The 20,117-nt window shown below is 33.1% G+C and overlaps 1 protein-coding gene across 1 annotated transcript in view; it reads right to left on the bottom strand.

Annotated features, from left to right (window-relative positions):
• Positions 1–20,117, bottom strand: part of LOC145329914 (copper-transporting ATPase 1-like) — a 95,783-nt gene that overhangs the window by 9,702 nt on the left and 65,964 nt on the right. The window contains exons 35-40 of the mRNA XM_080174378.1: positions 19,010–19,103; positions 8,455–8,551; positions 7,296–7,407; positions 3,240–3,297; positions 2,780–2,840; positions 1,716–1,854 (exon numbers count right to left, since the gene is read on the bottom strand). Of these exons, the coding sequence (XP_080030504.1) occupies positions 1,716–1,854; positions 2,780–2,840; positions 3,240–3,297; positions 7,296–7,407; positions 8,455–8,551; positions 19,010–19,103 (561 nt within the window). The remainder of the gene's footprint in view (positions 1–1,715; positions 1,855–2,779; positions 2,841–3,239; positions 3,298–7,295; positions 7,408–8,454; positions 8,552–19,009; positions 19,104–20,117) is intronic.

Raw genomic sequence — 20,117 nt, 5'->3', positions numbered from 1 at the left:
AAATGATCAGCTGTGATTTAATGAAAGTTATGTGCTGAACCGTCATACACGCCCGGTCATAGAAATATAGGTCTTGTCATACGTAACTAAAAAAAAACCTGTTTTCTATCCAGGACACTAGTGCATAGGTATTAATAATCACTATTAGATAAAATCTTACGCTATTTGAAAAAGTTGAATATTGGCCCCATCAAACAATATGACATTGAAGTCTTAACTGCAACATATTTAAAACTCCAATGCAAACGGCTTCCTACTACTTCGACATACAACCTCCTATTGCTACATGCAACTACAGGAAATTTCTTCAAATACCTGATGAAAGACAGCTAAGATAAACTAATTTTCACAAAGTGTAGCAGATAGGTTCAAAATCTTTTAGGGGACCAATGTTTTAGAGGTTCTTTGGACAAATAATCATTTCTTTATTATATTTGAATTCGTAGAAAGGAAAAAAACATAAGACGCAGTTAAGAAATAAAAACTAACTAAATCAATATTTACTAATTTACAGATTATTATGAAATAATTACAGAATATAAAATATTCTGTTTTTGAAATAATTACAGAATATAAAATATTCTGTTTTCTATCGAAGAAAAATAAAATGGCTGCTAATAATATCTAAAACTTCGATTTAGCAATGAACAGAAAAAAAAACATAAAATTAAACGCTGGCCGTAGTAAAGCCGTCAGACACTGAAACGGTTTGTTAACAACTTCTCAATAACCCCGGGAAGGAGTGAGCACTGGTACCCAAAGTTTTTATAAAAACGTTCATTTGTTGAATATACAGAAGGGGTATTGTGTAAAAAGAAATAGGGTATATAATTATACATACAACAATGTATCCTCCATTACTACGTTATATTTTTTTTTGTCTCCTCAAGGTTTAAAACCTTTGGAAAATGAACTATTAACGTTTATTTTGATGGAAATTATATTTCTTAGAAACTAAGTGTATTGTATCAATCAAGCTTAACAATAGATTATTTAAAAAACCTAAATCATTGAAATTTACAATGGCCATTGAAATCATTAACAATATAAATTCTAATAATAGTTTTTTGTAATAATGTCTAAATTTTTTATTGTTATTATTCTTTTTTTTTAGAAACGCGATTTCTAGAATTAAAGATCATAAATTGTTGTTATTTTTTTTAGTTATTTCTTTGATATCATTTTTGCAGAAAGAACTTTCGCCGCATGTTCCTAGGGTTAATAATTAAATATTTTTGATTATCTAATATTATCTTACACTCTATGTTTGCGTTAGATCCTGCCTCTAGCAACATATTATTGCGTTAATTATCTAGTATTAATGCTTTAAATAAATCATTGTTATATGTAAATATTCATAATATGTCATTATCACTGTATTTTAATATGTTGACTGAAGTAAATATTTGATGTTTGAAAAAAAAACTTCATAGTGCAGAACATTATGAAAAAATGAACATTCATTCAACATATGAAGGAGGGTCGCCTCCTTCACCCCCACATCTCTCCTCAGGTGCCCCTTGAAGACCTCTAGGGTAGTGGCTGCTAGTATCTAATACAAAGTAAAACGAAGTCTGTCTGTCTGAAGCGCTATATCTCGCCTACCGCTGAACCGATTAGTGCTTATCAGAGTCTGTGTTGGGTTTAAGCTATATTCCAGGGCGGGGGGGGGGGGGGGGAGGGGCATCCCAACTCTACAACAACTAGCTGTTTACCTGCCATGGCGAAAACAGTCCAGCGGCCACAGGTATTCCAACAAGGTTGTAGATGGAGGCAAACATGAAGTTGAGCCAGATTCTGTTGACTGTCTTCCTGGAAAGATCCAGGCAGGCCACCACGTCAAGTAGGTCGTTCCTGGACATAATTTCATCATTAAATCCTTGTAGAAAAGTTACAGGATGTCTGTCCGACTATTTTGTTTAGAATCTCGCTAACCGCTGGTTCTATAGGTTAAGGAGAAATGTATAACTTTTTCGGGGAAGGATACCTTCACTTTCCCAAGAAAATTCGACCCTGGAAAAAAATAACTCTCCGCCTTTCCGCAAGTACACCTTTTGAGGCCTCTTAGGAGCCAAATTATGAGAAGTTTTATATTTTATAGCTTATTAAGTTTTTTTATAATCCATTTTTTACGTACCTCCCTTATAAATAAGGATCTATGATTGTACGTCTGTCCGCTGAAGTGATGTATTTTAAAAGCGAAGCTTTTCTATAATTAGGGTCGGTCCGTCCGTCCGTAACGGATAGCTTTTTTTTGTTAATTTAGGCATGTTAGAATTGTCCTATCGATTTCAAATTTTGCATGGCGATTCCTTTAATAGTTAGGTACAAGTTAGAAAGCGTAGCAACTCAATAATCATTACCGGAATGTCCGTACGTCCATTTTAAACATATTGATTTTTTTACTTTTTTAACAACAAATTTTTATGTGATCTAATCATCCAATTGATCTGATTTTTGGTATATTGATTCCTGGGACAACAAAGTATAATGTAATAAGCGAAGCAACTCTATAATCAAGTCCTAAAAATGTAAGTATGTCCATAAACATTATCCTGAATCAAGCAGTTTTTCAACAAATTTACTTACAATTTTGCTTTGACTCTTATACAACATTTATATTATGATTATTCAGTTCTGACACTATACAAGTGTTAATGTCCGTTTGTCCTACCGTTTCAGTGCTTCGCTTTTATGGATGTTGTCATCCTTGTTTTAGTTAAGGATCTTAATGGATAGACAATGAAGATGTCTCCTGAAAATATTAAAATGAAGTTACCTGATAAGAACAACATCGGCAGCCTCGACAGCTACATCAGTTCCGCTGCCGATAGCAATGCCTGGAAAAATTTTCTATTGTTTATTTTGATTTATGAATAGAGTTGGTATATCTAGATGGTCGAAATGGCCTCATAAACCGTCAAACTTAAAAGGGTAATTCGAACAGACATATACTTTAGTTTAATTTTCAATAAGTAATACAAGCGATCAAATTTTTCCACAATATAATTTCCTGAAAGATAACTTAATCTAAAGAAATTTAACACATTCATATGGGTTCTCCACTATTTTTCTATTGGTTGCTTTAGAAGCATGTATCTAGATTATATCTATTGATTTATAAAAATACCAAAAAAGTTTCACAATTTTTTTAGTTCTTTTTAGGCAGTAATTAGCTATTTTTCTATTTTAGGACCTGGGCAGATTGATTAACCAACTATATCAAAAATATTTCTTACCAATATCAGATTGAGCAAGAGCAGGGGAGTCGTTAACACCATCACCAACCATAGCAACCTAAATATTTTTTAAAATTAAGTTCTATTTAGGTATTTTGTTTGCGTATGTGAATTACAAATACATTTAAAGAGGTTTGAATGTTTTCCCTTTTAAGTGTCTATAAATGTGACCACCCCCCCTGGAGATTTTTTAACTATGTTTAACCCCTACGGGGCAAAAACATGTGGTGCCCTACTAAAACTGCAATACTAAATATAATCTAACGTAATGTGACATAAAGAAATAAACAAAAACAACCCAAAAAAGCTATTTTCAATTTAATTTGATTAAGGCACTGGTGTCCTGGATAGAAAACAGGTTTTTTTTGAGTTACGTATGATAAGACCTATATTTCTATGACCGGGCGTGTATGACGGTTTAGCACATAACTTCCATTAAATCACAGCTGATCATTTTTGTGGATTTTTTTGAAAATTACTTTTTTACCCAGATTTTCATAGTTTTTCCACCAAAAATCACAATGTTCTCATATTTACAGCTTAGTTAATCTAAATTTATTCAAAGAAAAGTACAATAGATGACAGCTGAACCAAATATTATGTTATTATCAATAACAAGATCTTTCAGAATCAATTAACTAATCTAAGATTTGTAGTCTAGAAGTTGGGTAAAAGTTATTTGAAGTTGTTATTTGAATTAATGTCTAAACAGTTTAAAAAAAACTTAAGTTTGTTTTGGTAGTTAACACAAAAAAATACTCACTTGTTAAGTCCCTCATGCATGCCTCATGAATTGTTATAGCATAGTTCCTGGCTGTAATAAGATGTCCCTCTGAGGTTCCACCAATGAAGTTTAAACTAACATGCATCAGAATCAGTAATGATTCTGTACAAAGTTTTCCTTGTAATATAGACAAGTTATCTTGCTCAATATTGGTTCCTTGCTGACTTGATGTCTAAATAGTTCCTGTGTTATTGTTTGTTCCTGCTCATCATCATTGGAAACAGTCAGTTCAGTATTGTGGCTGCTTTTAAAGGTTTTGATGGGTTGTGGTTGCAGTTGAAATGATGGTGGTTGTGTGAAATTCTTGCTAGTGTCAGACACAAACTACACTGGCCTTTAAGGTATTCAGGTAAACATTGTGACCTGAAAGTATTGGGACAGGGTGGTTTTAGCTGTTCTGGGTAATAAGTTTGAATCTACTGCAGTTCATGGTAAAATATTGCTGATAACGAATGCTTCCAGGTTCATGACGTGACAGTAGATGGCTGTTCTCAGAGCAGCTTTTCAGCAAACAGTAGGCTGTCCCAGCTGGCATTACTAAATATGGAACTGCAGTAGAATATCAGGGACTGGCAAATTGCTTTTTATGTTTTACTATGACTTACTTTTCTTTCCCTCTGGTGGAGAGAGCTTAAAGCATTTTGTTTCAGGGGTTTAGTTTGTTTCTAGGCTCCTTAACAAGATGGTCAGTATAAAAAAGATTGTCACATGTAACACCTAAGAACCTAGGATGTCTGACTTATGGTACTGGTTCAACTATGACTACAGTGCCTGCTTCATTCGAAAAGGTGGTAAAGACTAGATGATTGGCTGGAGAAATGAATGGGTTCTGACTTTTTAACCAATCATTAAGAACTGCTAAGTAAGCTTTTATGTCCTTGACATAAGGATAAATAAGGGGACCTATGCTGTTGGAGTTGTCAGCAGAGGAAACTAGATGTAATTAGAGTGAGGTGTTGGCATTTATAAAATTTACAGTTTGAATAGTATATGGTATAGGTTTCCTCCTTGTAGGTCAGCCTGTTTGACATATTTGTATGCATATTTAGATCCTTTGATAACAACAAATTGTTTTCTACCTCTAAGGTATTCACATAAAACATTACATGTACTCATTCAAGTCTAGTGCATTAATATTGTGCAGTAGAACCTCATTGTTTCGGTGTCAAAAGCCTTTGAAAGATAAATGGCAAGTAGCACTGTTCTGATAACTGGTTTCTTATTGTTTAGGCTGTTGTTGATTAAGGTTTTAATTAGGGTTGGGCCGGATATCTGGTGTGGCCGGATACCGGATATTGAAACTATCCGGCCGGATATCCGGCTATAACTTTTTTTTATATTTTACACCAAAAATGTCTGCCTTTTAAAATTTTATATGGTTATAATTTTCTTATTATTGAAGCTAGAAGAACATTTTTTGAATATGTTTATCTTTATGTAAATTTTATTTATGAAATCTCAAAAGTTTATTAATAATTTTTTTTTGCTACTTTAATATCTGGTAATTTAGCCGGTTATCCGGCCGGATATCCGGTGATTTGGCCGGATAACCGGATATTTGCCGGATATCTGGCCAACGCTAAATATCCGGCCGGATACCGGATATCCGGCTTTTGAAATCAGCCGGATATCCGGTATCCAGTATCCGGCCAAAAAAGTATCCGGCCCAACCCTAGTTTTAATACTCTGTAAGGCAGTGGTGGTGAACCTGCCTGTGTAAAAAGCCATAATGTTGGTCTGCAAGTTTAACAGCATAATTCAGGTAAGGACAAATCATGCATGCAAAGAAGTGAGACAGGGCAGTAACTGGAACCCTAATTGTCAAGTTTCCCTGGTTTCAGTAATGAAATAATTTTATCAGTCCTCCATATGCTTGGTGTCTAGAAGTGATTTACTTGTCAATATTACAATGAAAACATTGTAAAAAATCATTGGTGATTCTGATTTGTTTAAACTGTTTTGGTGGAACCTCAGAGGAACCTTGTATCACATCCAGGATCTATGTTTTACCTACAAATCTTAGAATAGTCAATTGGGGTTATTGATCTTGTTATAGCTGTCATCTATTATACTTTTTTGCATGAATTTAGAATAACTAAGCTGGAAATGTGAGAATATTGTGATTTTTGGGGGGAAAAACTATGAAAATATGGGTAAAAAAGTAATTTTCAAAAAAATCCACAAAAATGATCAGCTGTGATTTAATGAAAGTTATGTGCTGAACCGTCATACACGCCCGGTCATAGAAATATAGGTCTTGTCATACGTAACTAAAAAAAAACCTGTTTTCTATCCAGGACACTAGTGAAGGGGGATAGGTGAAGGGGGGGGGGGGGGGGGGGATAAATGTGCTCCATTGAGCAATTTGAGGAAAACTGCCGAGATTTGTAAACATAGATTTATGTATCTTCTAGATTTAAACTTAGAGTAGATAAATATTTGAATGTTCACACTTATTTACTAAGTATATTTGCGATTACTTTTATTTAATGAAATCTTCTAATTTTTAACATGTACAAAACAGCCTGCTGTATTGCATCAAGATCCATGTCAGATCTATATAGGAAATAAATGTCTATAAATGAGCTCAAGTCTTCCAAGGAATATAATGTTTAAAACTTATAGTGCTCCAATAATCCATAATAAAATCCCATTGGCCAGAACGATAAGACCCATTATTTTACTCTATTAAAAATAAATTCATTTTTTTCATTTCATGTTGCTATTTACATTATATTGAAGTATTTAATTTCTAATCATGAAAAAGAAAATTTAAATTTATAATATAATAAATTTAAGAAAACTCTGTTTTAAAAGAATTCGATTGTGGCGACACTTTGTGTGTTCAAATATTAAACTAAAATTGTAGTAATCATATTAACCCTTTGGTGATGGTATTGTAAAGAAAAAAATATGATTTAAAAAATCTTTTTAAAATCATTTAAATTATTAAATATTTACTTTCTTTAAATAGTAATGCCGGGTGAGGAAAATAGATTTATTGAGAAATAGATATGCATATAGAAAACTAGCCAATAGGGAGATAATTATATCGAGCAAACTCTAGTATTTTATATCATATTGTTTACCATACCATTTTACACGAGAATTTTAAATTAAAGGAATCTGAAGGGATATGACAATAAATTGATGTATACACCCCTCATTATGATGGACATTATCATAATAAAAAAAGAGAAAAAAAGATTTTTACTGTTTGGACGAAGAACTCTACTCAAAATGAAGTTTTTCATAGAGATTTTAGTACATACCTTAAACCCAGCTTTCTGCAGACTTTTTATTTTTTCCACTTTGTGTTTAGGTAGGACTTGAGCGTACACTGTGTGAATTCCAACCTGCCTGGCTATGGCTGCTGCGGTCACCCTAAATAATCACGGATCTTAGGGATAAGCAGGGATCGGAAGCCTCACGTAAGCCGCGCATAAGCCTCAGTTTTAAACATGCTTGTAAGCAGAAGAAAAAAATTTAAGAAAGAAGGATTGTCTACTAAAGAGCCGTTTTATACATCCAGCTGAATTTTATAGTGATAAAATCACGATTTCACTGAGGCTTACACGCGGCTTACGTGAGGCTTCCGATCCCTGGGGATAAGACAATGGATGATAAATTTCATTAATATTAATAGCGTTAGACCTGCTGTTAAGATGTTAAGACTCTAGGGGGCTTGGTGTCGCTTCGGGTAGTAGGTAACTAGACCTCTCTCCACGCACCTTGAAACAAACTCGGCTTATGAATGCGGTGTAAAGCGTCCAATCGCCCATCAGACAACCAACTCTCTGAGATGCACGACCTTTGTCTGAGAAGTCCCAACTGTGCATGGTAACGAGTTGCGCCTGTTTTGGGCCAAGGCATTCCCCCCACTCTAACTATTTACGTCGCGCATCTGACATAGTAGTAGTGGGACCAATTTTTAACGTCTTTAGATTCGAGATTCGAACCTATCACCTTCCCGACGACGAGCGGATGCGCTACGTGTTGAGCCACGATCGCGGGTTAGACCTGCTGTTACTCTAAATTATCAGGGATCTAAGGGACATGACAATGTACAATAAAATTTAATTACTAATATTAGCTATATCTGCTGCTTTAGAACTAAATAACCAGGGATCTCAAGGGATAAGACAATGGGCGATAAATTGATTTACACCTTCAATTATAATAAACAAAACTACCCCTTCTTTGGAAAAGTTTTGCCACTGCTAGTTTGAACAATTCAATTGAGATATAATAAAAGTCCCCAACGTGTTAAAAGATTTTGGCACCCGTATAATTTAGTCTAATGTCACATCCCACCTGTAAATAATAAATTAAAGTTCGTCGTTTTACCTTTTCTCTCTACTTCTAAATGGTACCTGACAAACACTTTCACTGTTGGGTTTCTACTTCATTAAAATTAAGTGTTTAACTTACTTATTATCTCCAGTGAGCAGAACAACCTCAATTCCCTTCTTCTTGAGAGTATATACTGTTAGGGCTGCTTCAGGCTTCACTGTATCAGCAATTCCAACTAAAAATAAAAATGTATTTAAAAATAAAAGAAACGTATCCTTTAATTTAACCCCCAAATATAAGGGCGAAGCCGCAAGTATTAAAGAAACAAGTTTAATTATACAACATGTTATCAAAAACATCAATTTAGTTTCAAGACTTCAAGATAACTTTGTATATTAGGAATATTTTCCATAAAAACTAAAAATCATATATTTCAAGTTAGTTAAAGTTTAATTAAATATCTCTTTCACACAAGTTCAGAGTTTCAGTTTCTATTTTGAGTTTCATAATAGAGAATTTAAAGTAAAAATATGTTTTTTTTTATGATCTAATAGCGGCTACGCCCCTAGAGCCTTCTATTGTTGCTTTTGCTTTTAAAAATAAGTATGAACTTTTTTTTATAAGTATGAACTTTTTTTTAAGGGGGGATTCCTCTTGGGATGGTGGAGATAACCTTCCCCAAAAAATAATTTTAAACAATTTCTAGACCTATAAGAAGCTTCATTGTAAAGAAGAACCATATCAGTTCAGCGGTTATCGAGATCCTTCACTACAGACAAAAAAAAATGCCCCTTTGTAATATAGGAAATAGTTTAAGTTACATATTTATTATTATGTACAAAAAATTTTCCAAAATATTTGCAAAAATCTTTTAAATTTAATTTTATTTTAAACTTTAGTTTTACATTGACATCTGAAGAGTGCAAACATGCACGAAACAATTTGTAATGTCTGAATAAATATGTAAAATTCATATTTTGTTTGTGAGTTAACCTCTTATATTATTTGCTTTCTATATTTTACTTTTACTATACGTATACAAAAGTAAGAAGATGTCTGTCTTGCTGTGTATATAAAAGACACCGCTAGGCCAAAATAATTTTTTTGAGAGATACTAACAAAACTGGCTTTAATCCTTTAATTGTACATTTTTATAACCGCGACAAGCTGTTTATAACACGATGTGAGAAATAACTATTCTTAAATTAGAATGTTCTTTAGTATAATTTAAGCAAGTTAGAATTAACATATAATTTTTAAAAACAAAAATCTACATCATAATCATCTTCTAAAACATATTATTATTATTATTTTTTTAATCCCGCGACCGTGGCTCAACACGTAGCGCATCCGCTCGTCGTCGGGGAGTTGAGAGGTTCGAATCTCGCCAGTCAATCGGTTCAGAAATCATATTGAGATCTTAAGCTTGAGACAAAATCATAAAATAGGAAAACAATTATTAAAGGAGTGGGTGAAGGAATAATTTCCAATAATACTAAAAAGTCATGATCAAAATTCCTTTGTTCATATTTTTCCAGCGTTTTATAAGTATATTTGACAAAATTCCTTTTTTCAGATTGGCTGCCATCATACACACAAACAATTTTCATTTGAGACAAAGTAATATCTAATGTTATCCTATTATATAAAATACTAACTTCCTCACCCCCAGCAGGGCTGGGGAGTTCAGGAAAATAGCCTAAAACCATACTAAGTTATTCATTAAGCTTTCCTGAAAAGAAAAACATCTCCTAACCAGTAATTTAAAAGATCTTAAGCTTCTGACAAAAAACCTTACTACTTTATATTATAGTTTATTTATTATTTATTTGAAACACTGAACCAATTTAGAAAGTCTTCGCATAGCTATGGGGTTGTAATTTATTTCTGTATTGAATGGTAAATGGAATGGTTTTAGGTTATTTTCTGTCCCTACCACACTTCCAATAATGAGCCCTTAAATGCTGGTGGCGAAGCCACTAGTCTGGAATTTCCAAAAGCACCATTCAAACTTATTCATATTTAGGGATTGGTCCAATTTTTACAACTGCAAAAAAATAGATTCTGCTATAATATTCTTCCTTTATTAAAAATGCTTCTACTATCAATTGCAAATACGTTCAATAGATATTTAAAAAATATTTAAAGAACAAAAAGTACATAAAGTATAAGCAAAAAAAAAACTTTTACAAAATTAACTTTTTTAAGTTAAGCTAATTAATTTAAAGGTGTCCCTTAAAGTGCTCCAGATATCTTATTATACAAAAGCGCAAGTTTTTTAAGTCTGTTGCCCAGTTCACAGACCTAATTATTCTGTAAGTCAACCTAAACAAGTACAACTAACAAATTCCTTTATAAAATTGGTCAACCTAAAGCTTCTTTAGGTCGACCTAAAATTTCCAGAGGTCTACCTGTGTCTTTTGTAAATTAGGCTTGTGTCAAAATATCTCCTAAATTGCTGAACCTTTTTTAGGGACCATGAGTTTTCGTTTTTAGGAAACCTTCATAGATTACAGGATGGTTTTAAGCTATAATCTGAGATTCCTTGTATCAATTGATTAAATTTGGAGGGCATATTATGATTTTTTCGTTCTTGTTTTTAATATTAAGAAATATTTTCATTTTTGATATTATATTGATATGAATAATATTGTATCACGTATCACACGAATATATCATCAAATTTATCAAGAAAAATTGCCCAGCCGTGAAATTGAATGGCAAAATACAAGAATTGGCAATATTGTTCTTCATTTTTGTTCACCTTTGCCGGAAATTCATTTTTCTTTCTTTATGACAAGGATAAGAGAAACCAGTTACGTGCTCCGTTTTTATTCCAGTAGGGAAAAGAAAGAATGTATGCCTTACAAATTAAATTTCATATAAATAGGGTGTTAATCAGGGTGGGGAAAAACCCAGGGTTTTTTTAAAAAGCCCAACCCAACCCGTAAAAACCCTTAAAACCCTGGGTTTTATTGTTTTTTTTTCGGGTTTTATTGGGTTTTTTCATTTAGGAGTCAAATACATTTGATATATTGATGAAATATTAATGTTTATGTTGTTGTAGGTAAAAGGTAAGCAAGATTTCACAATAAACAAGATAGATAATGAAAAAAACTGGCATTTCGATCAATTATAAACCCTTATTAACAACGGTGCACAAAATATTCTATAAAGGGGGAGGGGAGGTTAAAAGCTTCAAAACATGGAACCTCCTCCTCTATTCCTAAGCTGTCAACACCCCCCCCCCCCCTCCCAGAAATTATTAAGGTATTCCCCTTTTTACATCCCCTTAATAAAACCCTCTGCACGCCACTGTAACTATTTCTTTTTTTAAATTGTAATGTTTTAGTTTAAAAATCAATTATGTAATTTACACAATTTATATATCATCAATTTAGTAGCAAAGCGTTTTCTGAAATTAAGTTTTGAAAGAGTAATTTCATAAACATTTGAACAATAAGTAGAGCATCATTTTTATAAAGGGGGGGGGGGGGGGGGTTAATGCAACCATCTCGTAATCAATGATTAAATAGCACTTAGAATTCGAATTTCGATTTGAAATTTTTCATGAGTAATCCTTGGTAGGTCTATTTTCCCTAATTCGAACAAAAAGTTGGAAAAAGTAACGGCTGGCGGCAAAGCCGTTTAGCCGTTTTTTGCCTATTTTGAGGGCAAATTCATCATTAATTACGTAGGAATCAACTTTTAAAAACATTTTGGTTTAATTCATGTTAAATGATAGCAATAACCATTTTTAAAATTTCTAGTACCTACAGCAACCGGCTAGAACCGTTTGATAAGGTTTTTGAGCGACAAAAAGTATTATGTGGAGATAGGTTTTGTGACTAATTTGCTCTTAAGATAGCCAAAAAATGGCAAAACATCTGAGCTGCCAGCCGTTAGCCATTACTTTTCCAACTTTTTGTTCGATTTAGGAAAAATAGACTTACCAAGGATTATTCATGCAAAATTTCAGATCAAAATTCAAATTCTAAGTGCTATTTAATCATTGATTACGAGATGGTTGCATTAACCCCCCCCCCCCCCTTACTTCATATTTTTTTACGTTTTTTAGGTAAAATTTACTTTAAAATGTTATTAGATCCTAGTCTTTGAGTAAATAGAGGTTTAATTTGTAAATTTTAACGTGAAATTTCTATGTTTTTTCAAAAACCCAAAAAACCTTGGGTTTTTTTAATGGGTTTTTAAAAAAACCCTGGGTGGGTTTTTTTGGGTGGGTTTTTTGTATGGCCACCCTGGTGTTAATTGACTATTGACTCTAAGGGCGTAAGTGACAATTCGGGCACAAGTCCTCTCCACGTCACCTTTGAACATACTCTGCGTTTTAAAGTGCAGAGTAACGCGCTCTATCGCCTAGGGTATCAACACCAATCAGACAACCAACCCTTAGATTGCACGACCTTTGTTTGAGAAGTCCTAACTGTGCATGGTACTGAGTTTCGCCTGCTTTTGGGCCAAGGCATTCCCCCCTACTCTAACTATTTATGTCGCGCATCTGACATAGCAGAAGTAAGAACCATTTTTAACGTCTTCAGTTATGACGCGGTGTCGGACCGAGATTCGAACCTATCACTTTCCCAACGACGAGCGAATGCGCTACGTGTTGAGCCACGGTCGTGGGTGACAATGGGGTGTTGATACCCCTCCCCCTGCACGCTTATGCCTTTTATCTATTACCTAAAGGTTAAGTTTTGGTAATTTGAAAAAGATATATTTATAGTATAACATTTTGTGCTATACTTAAAAAAAACTTTGGTTCAAACGCCGTGTCAGTTTTAAAAATGAAATACATAAGAACTCAAGAAAAAATTCCTATATTATATACAATTTACTATCATCCGTATATGCTATAAAAAAGTTTCTTCAACAAAAAAAAACTGTCCATAATGAACAAAAGCAGAGAAATTTACGTTTCCCCCAATCCAAACCTTACAGGCAGACAGACGGACAATTAACAATATGGAAAAGATTCAAAATTGAAAGCATTAAAAAGATGTTAAGCAGATTATCAGTGGGCCAGCTCGTCAATACGACCGATATATGGAACTTTTAGAGTAGCTTCGTCGCTAAAATCTCGGGTGGGATAAAATATAATAATGAATATACGTAATATTGGTATTATATTGGTTACCAATAAAAAGAATAACCCACACACAAAGTTATTTTACGGGAAGAAAATTACAGTTGTTAAGAGCAAAGCTTTTCTACATATATATATATATATAGTTAGTAACAGTTATATCTTGTATTAAAATATGAATATTATAATTTTATGGCGATCTTTAACTTGACATGATAATATGAATCCTGTAAAAATTTGTTCATTTAAGAAAGCTTAGCAACTCTCGATCATAACCATTAAGTTTATACGTTAATATGTTGATCTATTACACTTTTAACGTCTTTAGTTATGACGCGGTTTGGACCGTGATTCAAACCCATCACATCTCCATCGACTAGCTAAGATTCATATTAACTTAGGACAAGAATCTTTACTTACATACATATACAATTGTACTTAATGTATTCAGTTCAACAAGGATGACAATATCCATAAAATCAAAGCTCAACCAATCATGTCGGGCTGTCCAATATTGCTTGAATACAGATTATCAAAGAACTAATTTTTGAGGTGCTTAGCTCATAACATTGCATTACTACGCTTTTCATATTGTTCCCAACTTTACTAGAATCGCCACTGAAAGTTTGAGATTGCTAGGACGATTTTAACATGTTCAAGTTACGAGTGCTATCCATTGCGGAAGTACAGACGTTCGTACATACTAACTATAGTTATAACAAGCCTCGCCTTTAAAAATAATGCATAGTAAGAAGTATAATAAATCAATCTGTCCTTATTCCTAGGGATAGATTTACACGGGGTCAAGGAATAGGTATTCATCGCATAGTATTATAGACAGTTTTCCACAGATAGTAAAATGAAATTATAAAATTAATTCAAGTTCAAATTTTCTTTAATACGATAAAATACATAAATTTTCAGTAAGGTTCAGAGCAGCGCCCGTTGTAATCTAACGGTTTCGAAGCCATATTGAAAATATTACACCACTACCCTCCGTTAGTGAAATCATAACTGCTCCTAAAAATCGGTAATAATTTATAGAAAATAAATAAAATAACGTTTTTCGGCCGATTCTTCATAGTTCTACTTCTAAGGGAGGTGGGTAAAAACGAAATTAAAGTAGAAATGAAAGAATTTAAAAGATTAATTGAAATCCTTCAATGCACAATGGGATAAATAAAAAAATATTTATTTTATTATTCTAGATTGCCAATTTCAATTTGAAGTGATTTTTCAACATAATTGTAGCTTATATTGACACTAGTTTTAAAAAGTTTTAGTTTGAGGTCTTTTTTTCTAGGGGCGATTTATCTTTGTAGGTTAGTGGTACCCTTCCCCAAAGTAGTTAAAAGCCAGGACCTATGAGAGGCTACATTGTAATGGAGAACTGTTCAGGTTCAGCGAAATCCTTCAGTAAAAACAGATAGACTTCTTGTTACTTTTATATAAGTATAAAAATTATATATCCACCTTTGGCCCATTGTGCAATGAATCAAATTATATTTCTTTATTCCTGACCATGTTCCTGTAAGTTCCCAGGAAAAAAAAGGGGACATTGAGCTGTAAATCATATTGGCAGCCTAAATTTTATAAACACGATCTATAATTTGTAGGCTTTTATCTTTGGACACTTAACGAATCTTAATTGGGTTGTACAAACCTTCAGTGTCCAAACTTTTACACTAATAATTTCTTAGTTTATCGTCATTAGGGGTGAAAATTGAATTATCTTCTATTGTCTCATCCCTTAGATCCCTGTTAAGCCCCGCATAGAAATACTGTATAATCCATCTTTGAAAGACAAGAATTTGCCAAGAAGAAGGGAAAATTACAAAACCAAATATAATTTTGAAATATGATTTTAACATGGAAATTTCCATTCATTTTATTTTATTTTGAAGTCGCATTAGAGTAGGTATACAATTCATGTTTTGTATAAAAGATAGATTAAGCTCAAGGTGTAGATACTTATACCTTTTTAGAAGATAGATGATAAGTATTCCTATTTTATAACTTAAAGGGGGGAGGGGCTTATTTTTTCAAGGTATGATTTACGTAGAAAGTGAGGAGGTACCATCAATAAAAATAGTTTTATAAATCCTTCCTGAAACTATAAGAAAGAATCTTATATTAATTCAGTGATTACTATGACTTTCCGGATAGAAACATACTGACAGACATCCTGTTGCTTTTATATAATGATATATATTCATAGTTTTTTTTTATTTGGCTGAACATCCTATTAGAAACGAAACTTTTCTACTTTTCCTAAAGGTGTCCTTATGGGTCTAATTGTATTTTAGGCAATTTGGTTATTCCTAAGACGACTATGAAGTCTTTCTTCTTTGTTCAATATTAAAGGATATGCCATTCTACTAGTGTTGCAGATCCGCATTGATTGTATGCGGATCCGGATCCTCCAAATTTGGTCAGTGCGGATCCTTGACAATAAAAATAAAATCACCAAATTTTTCAAAAAATATTTATTCTTTAATCTCGAAGTCAATGTGAGAGAGAAGAGTGTGGGAGTGAATCAGCTGATCTTAACAAGGTTACCAGATATTTCAAAATTTGTAAGTGACTATTTTATATAAATTTAGGTAGATTTTCCCATAAATTTATACTCCAGGATCAGGATCCGGATCCTTGGACTAAAAAAAATACGGATCCTTGCGGATCCGGATCCGCAACACTGCATTCTACAGAAGTTAATGTTCGTTTGTCCTTGTTCTATTGTAGAACATTATAACAAGCTAATACTGGCCAAACAGCCATAAGGACAAACAAACATTTAATCGTGTAGAATAGTAAAACTAGAATAGATACATTATTAATAGGGTTGGGCCGGATATCCGGCCATTTTCAATATCCGGCCGGATACCGGATATTGAAACTATCCGGCCGGATATCCGGCTATAACTTTATTTATATTTAACACCAAAAATCTCTGCTTTTTAAAATTTTAAATGGCTATAATTTTCTTATTATTGAAGATAGAAGAACATTTTTTGAATATGTTTATCTTTATGCAAATTTTATTGTATGAAATCTCAAAAGTTTATTAATAAATATTTTTTGCTACTTTAATATCTGGTAATTTAGCCGGTTATCCGGCCGGATATCCGGTAATTTGGCCGGATAACCGGATATTTGCCGGATATCCGGCGTTGGCCGGATATACGGCCGGATACCGGATATCCGGCATTTGAAATCAGCCGGATATCCGGTATCCGGCCAAAAAAGTATCCGGCCCAACCCTAATTATTAATAGAAGTTAAAAAAAAAATATTTTAAATATTATTATAAGTCAGAAAAAAAGTATTTGAAATATGTAGACCAACCAAATATGTAGAAAAGTTTTGCTTTAAAAAAACCTTCATATTATACATAAATCAGAAAAGTAGGTATAGTTTTAAAGTTGAAAGTCAAACAATACTTTAGAATTGTTTCGTATAAATCTCATATTAAATGTCAGAAAAATGAACTAAGTTGAAAAAGATAATGATAAAGATTGGGATAATTTTAATGCGATAAAAAAGAATTAAGGGTGCTTTCGTCAAAGTGACTAACAAGCAAAGAACCCACTCCCTTATTTTTGAATAGATTGAAAATATGGGGGTGAGGGGGGTATTTTTCCATTTTTGTGCCTAAACCCTGCGGAGGGACCCTAAACCAGCGATGCTACTTTGTACCCAATATAAACATAACCTAAGATTAAACACACAAAAACTACCCCTCCCAATTTTTCATTCATTTTAAAATCGTTAAAAACGGGGGTTTTCTGTAAACCCTAGACACTAGAGAAACCGCCGAAATGTATTACAAAGGATAGTTTCGAGCTTGTATTCGTTTTTTCTTCATTTCCTTAACGTTTTAAAGACCTACTTATGTTTACACATCAAAATTTATAAATAATATCATTCTCCTAAAAAAAACACCATCTTGCAAGCCCTTTTTCTAATGCGAATCCAAAAATCTGTTTTTTTTCTATATTGTAATTCTGGATACTTGTCTCTTGGGAATGGGAATTAAAGTTTGAACTAGAGAATTTGCGTGCGTACACTGTATTTATACATATTCACTGTACCCTTCGTTTAATTCAAGACATTTAAACAGAATTTACTTTAGTAGGTATATTCAATGATTTTTAAAGTACGAGGATCACTTTTTTCCATAAGGAAAAATGATAAGAGCATGAATACCCTTCCCCTTTTCATGGTAAAATACTACTTCCCCATCCCTAAATTTTTGAAGAAAATTAAATCTAGCAGACGAAACGATAAAACATCAACTGGCTTTTTGTATGTCAATCATAAATAATAATGTGAATAAAATTAAAAGCGATATTTAACAAACAGCAAGAATCAGCTGAATTTTATTTACAATAAAAGTTCCCCACTTTTTAGAAATTGAAGGATTAATCTTTTATGCACACTGCCTATTTTCGTCTTCTAGTTGCTTCGATTCCTCTCTTTTATTTTTTTCTCTATGCTTTTTTCGTATATTTTCCGTAAAGTTTTGTGATACCATTTAGTCAAATGGGCTTATAAGGTCAAACTGTTCTTAATTTGACCATTTCATACATATTATATACCTAATGGACATTTGGTCAAAATTGGGAATAGATTGACTTATTAAGCGCATTTGACTGAACGCTAGCACAACTTTACGGATAATACGCGAAAAAATTACCCTCTATATACATTTTATAAGATTACATTTTAGGAATTGCTTGGAAAATAGATTTATTATTGGTATTAACTTAGTACCTTGTACCTTTGAAAAATTGATGCTACTATAGCTTTAACCCTGTAGAACATGTTAAAACTATATACCCTGGACAACCAACTCTTCAAATATAACTAATATAAAGACTTCTGAATAGAATTAAGAAATAATGTGTACTGTTTGAATATTACACTAAATATTCATTCTTACCCGTCACCCACCCACCCACACACACACATAAACACACACACACACACATACGTACTAAACACATATTGTTACCATGAAGTTATCAAACTTAGAAACGTTTTAAACAGAACAATTTTATAATATCAAATTATAAATAGGACATAACTTAAGTTGAAAATATTTATAAACTATCTTTTACGATGCAAAATTAAGTTTACAAAAATAAACATAAATAACCCTATTCTTTTAATTTTATGTTAGTTAGGCTTTAGCAAAACATTTGATTGTAATTGTTAATGCAAGTTTTAAATTAATCTTGTACCTACTGATGTTATGACTGGCATGTGACATCAATTGCAAGACTTGGCCAATTTTAATACCATGCACAATGCACTTCTAGACAAAGAGCGTGCAATCAAAGAGTTGGTGAATGTAAGGTTGATTATCTAATACCCAGGTATCAACATTGACATAGTATTTTCAATAGAGGTAATGTAACTAGATGGCCTATTTGACAAATGAATTCGTCAAATGAAAGAATAACAGCCCTTTCTAACTAAAAGCTGTACACTTTCCAACCAATAGTATGACCAGATTGTTCCTCTACTGTTTTATTATTGGCTGATTCAGAGAGTGTGTATCTAGAATATCTCTATTGTATTTTCTTACCTATAGCAATCAGTTTTTGATCGACAGCCATGAGAACAGCTGTTCTGCCGAGCTCCTCCTCTTTGCATAGCTTCTCCTCCACCTCAGCAGTCACCTAAACAATAGATTTATTACCTTAGACGGTCCAATGATTGCTTTGAAAATGAACTATTTAATGCTAAATTATTATATGGATGTCAAGACAAAATAAAAAATCTCTATAGCAAAAAGTATTCACTTTCTAACCAATAATGTGGTCTGATTGATCCTATACTGTGTTCCTATTGGTCCAATTAGATTGATCATCTATTCTGTCTATAACACTAAAAAGTTTCCTATTATACGAAGTACTAATGTTTTGTACTGTAAGATCTCGTTAACCAATAAACCGATTGAGTCCTCTATTTAAGGGACGTTTTAAACAGGCCTCGGGACAAGTTTTTATTTTCAATATGGTCTTAGGGTGGTTTTAGGCTATTTTCTGCCCCCTTCCTCCCTTCTTCAAATACGAAGCCCATAGATGCCAGAGGCTAACTTAATCCGAGAAAAAAAATTGTTTCCAAGCAATTTTCATAACCTCCTCTAATGTTTGATTCATTTTATTTTCTATTAACCCTTAACGTTGAACGCCCCCCCCCCTCCGATTTTTTCTATCTCATTTTCTGTGTGTGAAAGATAAAGAGCCCAAACTGCGTGACTTTTTAAGTATGGGTATGACACATATTTGAGAGTTGGAATTTTTTGAATATCTCAATCCTGGCGGGCACAGGATGCCAGCAAACCTGGCAGGGTCATCCAGGTAAAGAGCAAATATATTTTTTTTTGACTAAAACTAAGCATTTTATCATACAAAAATACTAAAATATCCTCTATTAGTACATCCTTATATGAAATACAGATGTTCACGTCACTTTCAGGTTCCAGGTATGATCCTGCAGGTCCTGATCCTCCAGGTCTCCAGAAATCTTTAAAAGGCTCTTATGGCCGCAATTTGTGACTTAGAGACTTTAAATTTTAAACTTAAGCTTTTCTGACATGTTTACATAGCGTATTAAAATTTCCCGCCGACTGCAGCGGCTGGCAGCTGCCAGGTACAGCTGCGGCCGCTGAAATTTATATTTTGATATTT

The sequence above is a fragment of the Acartia tonsa genome, chromosome 10, assembly GCF_053477335.1.
Source record: "Acartia tonsa isolate MP-2025a chromosome 10, ASM5347733v1, whole genome shotgun sequence".
In the NCBI taxonomy this organism is placed as follows: Eukaryota; Metazoa; Arthropoda; class Copepoda; order Calanoida; family Acartiidae; genus Acartia; species Acartia tonsa.
This window is presented reverse-complemented; position numbering and strand designations above follow the sequence as displayed.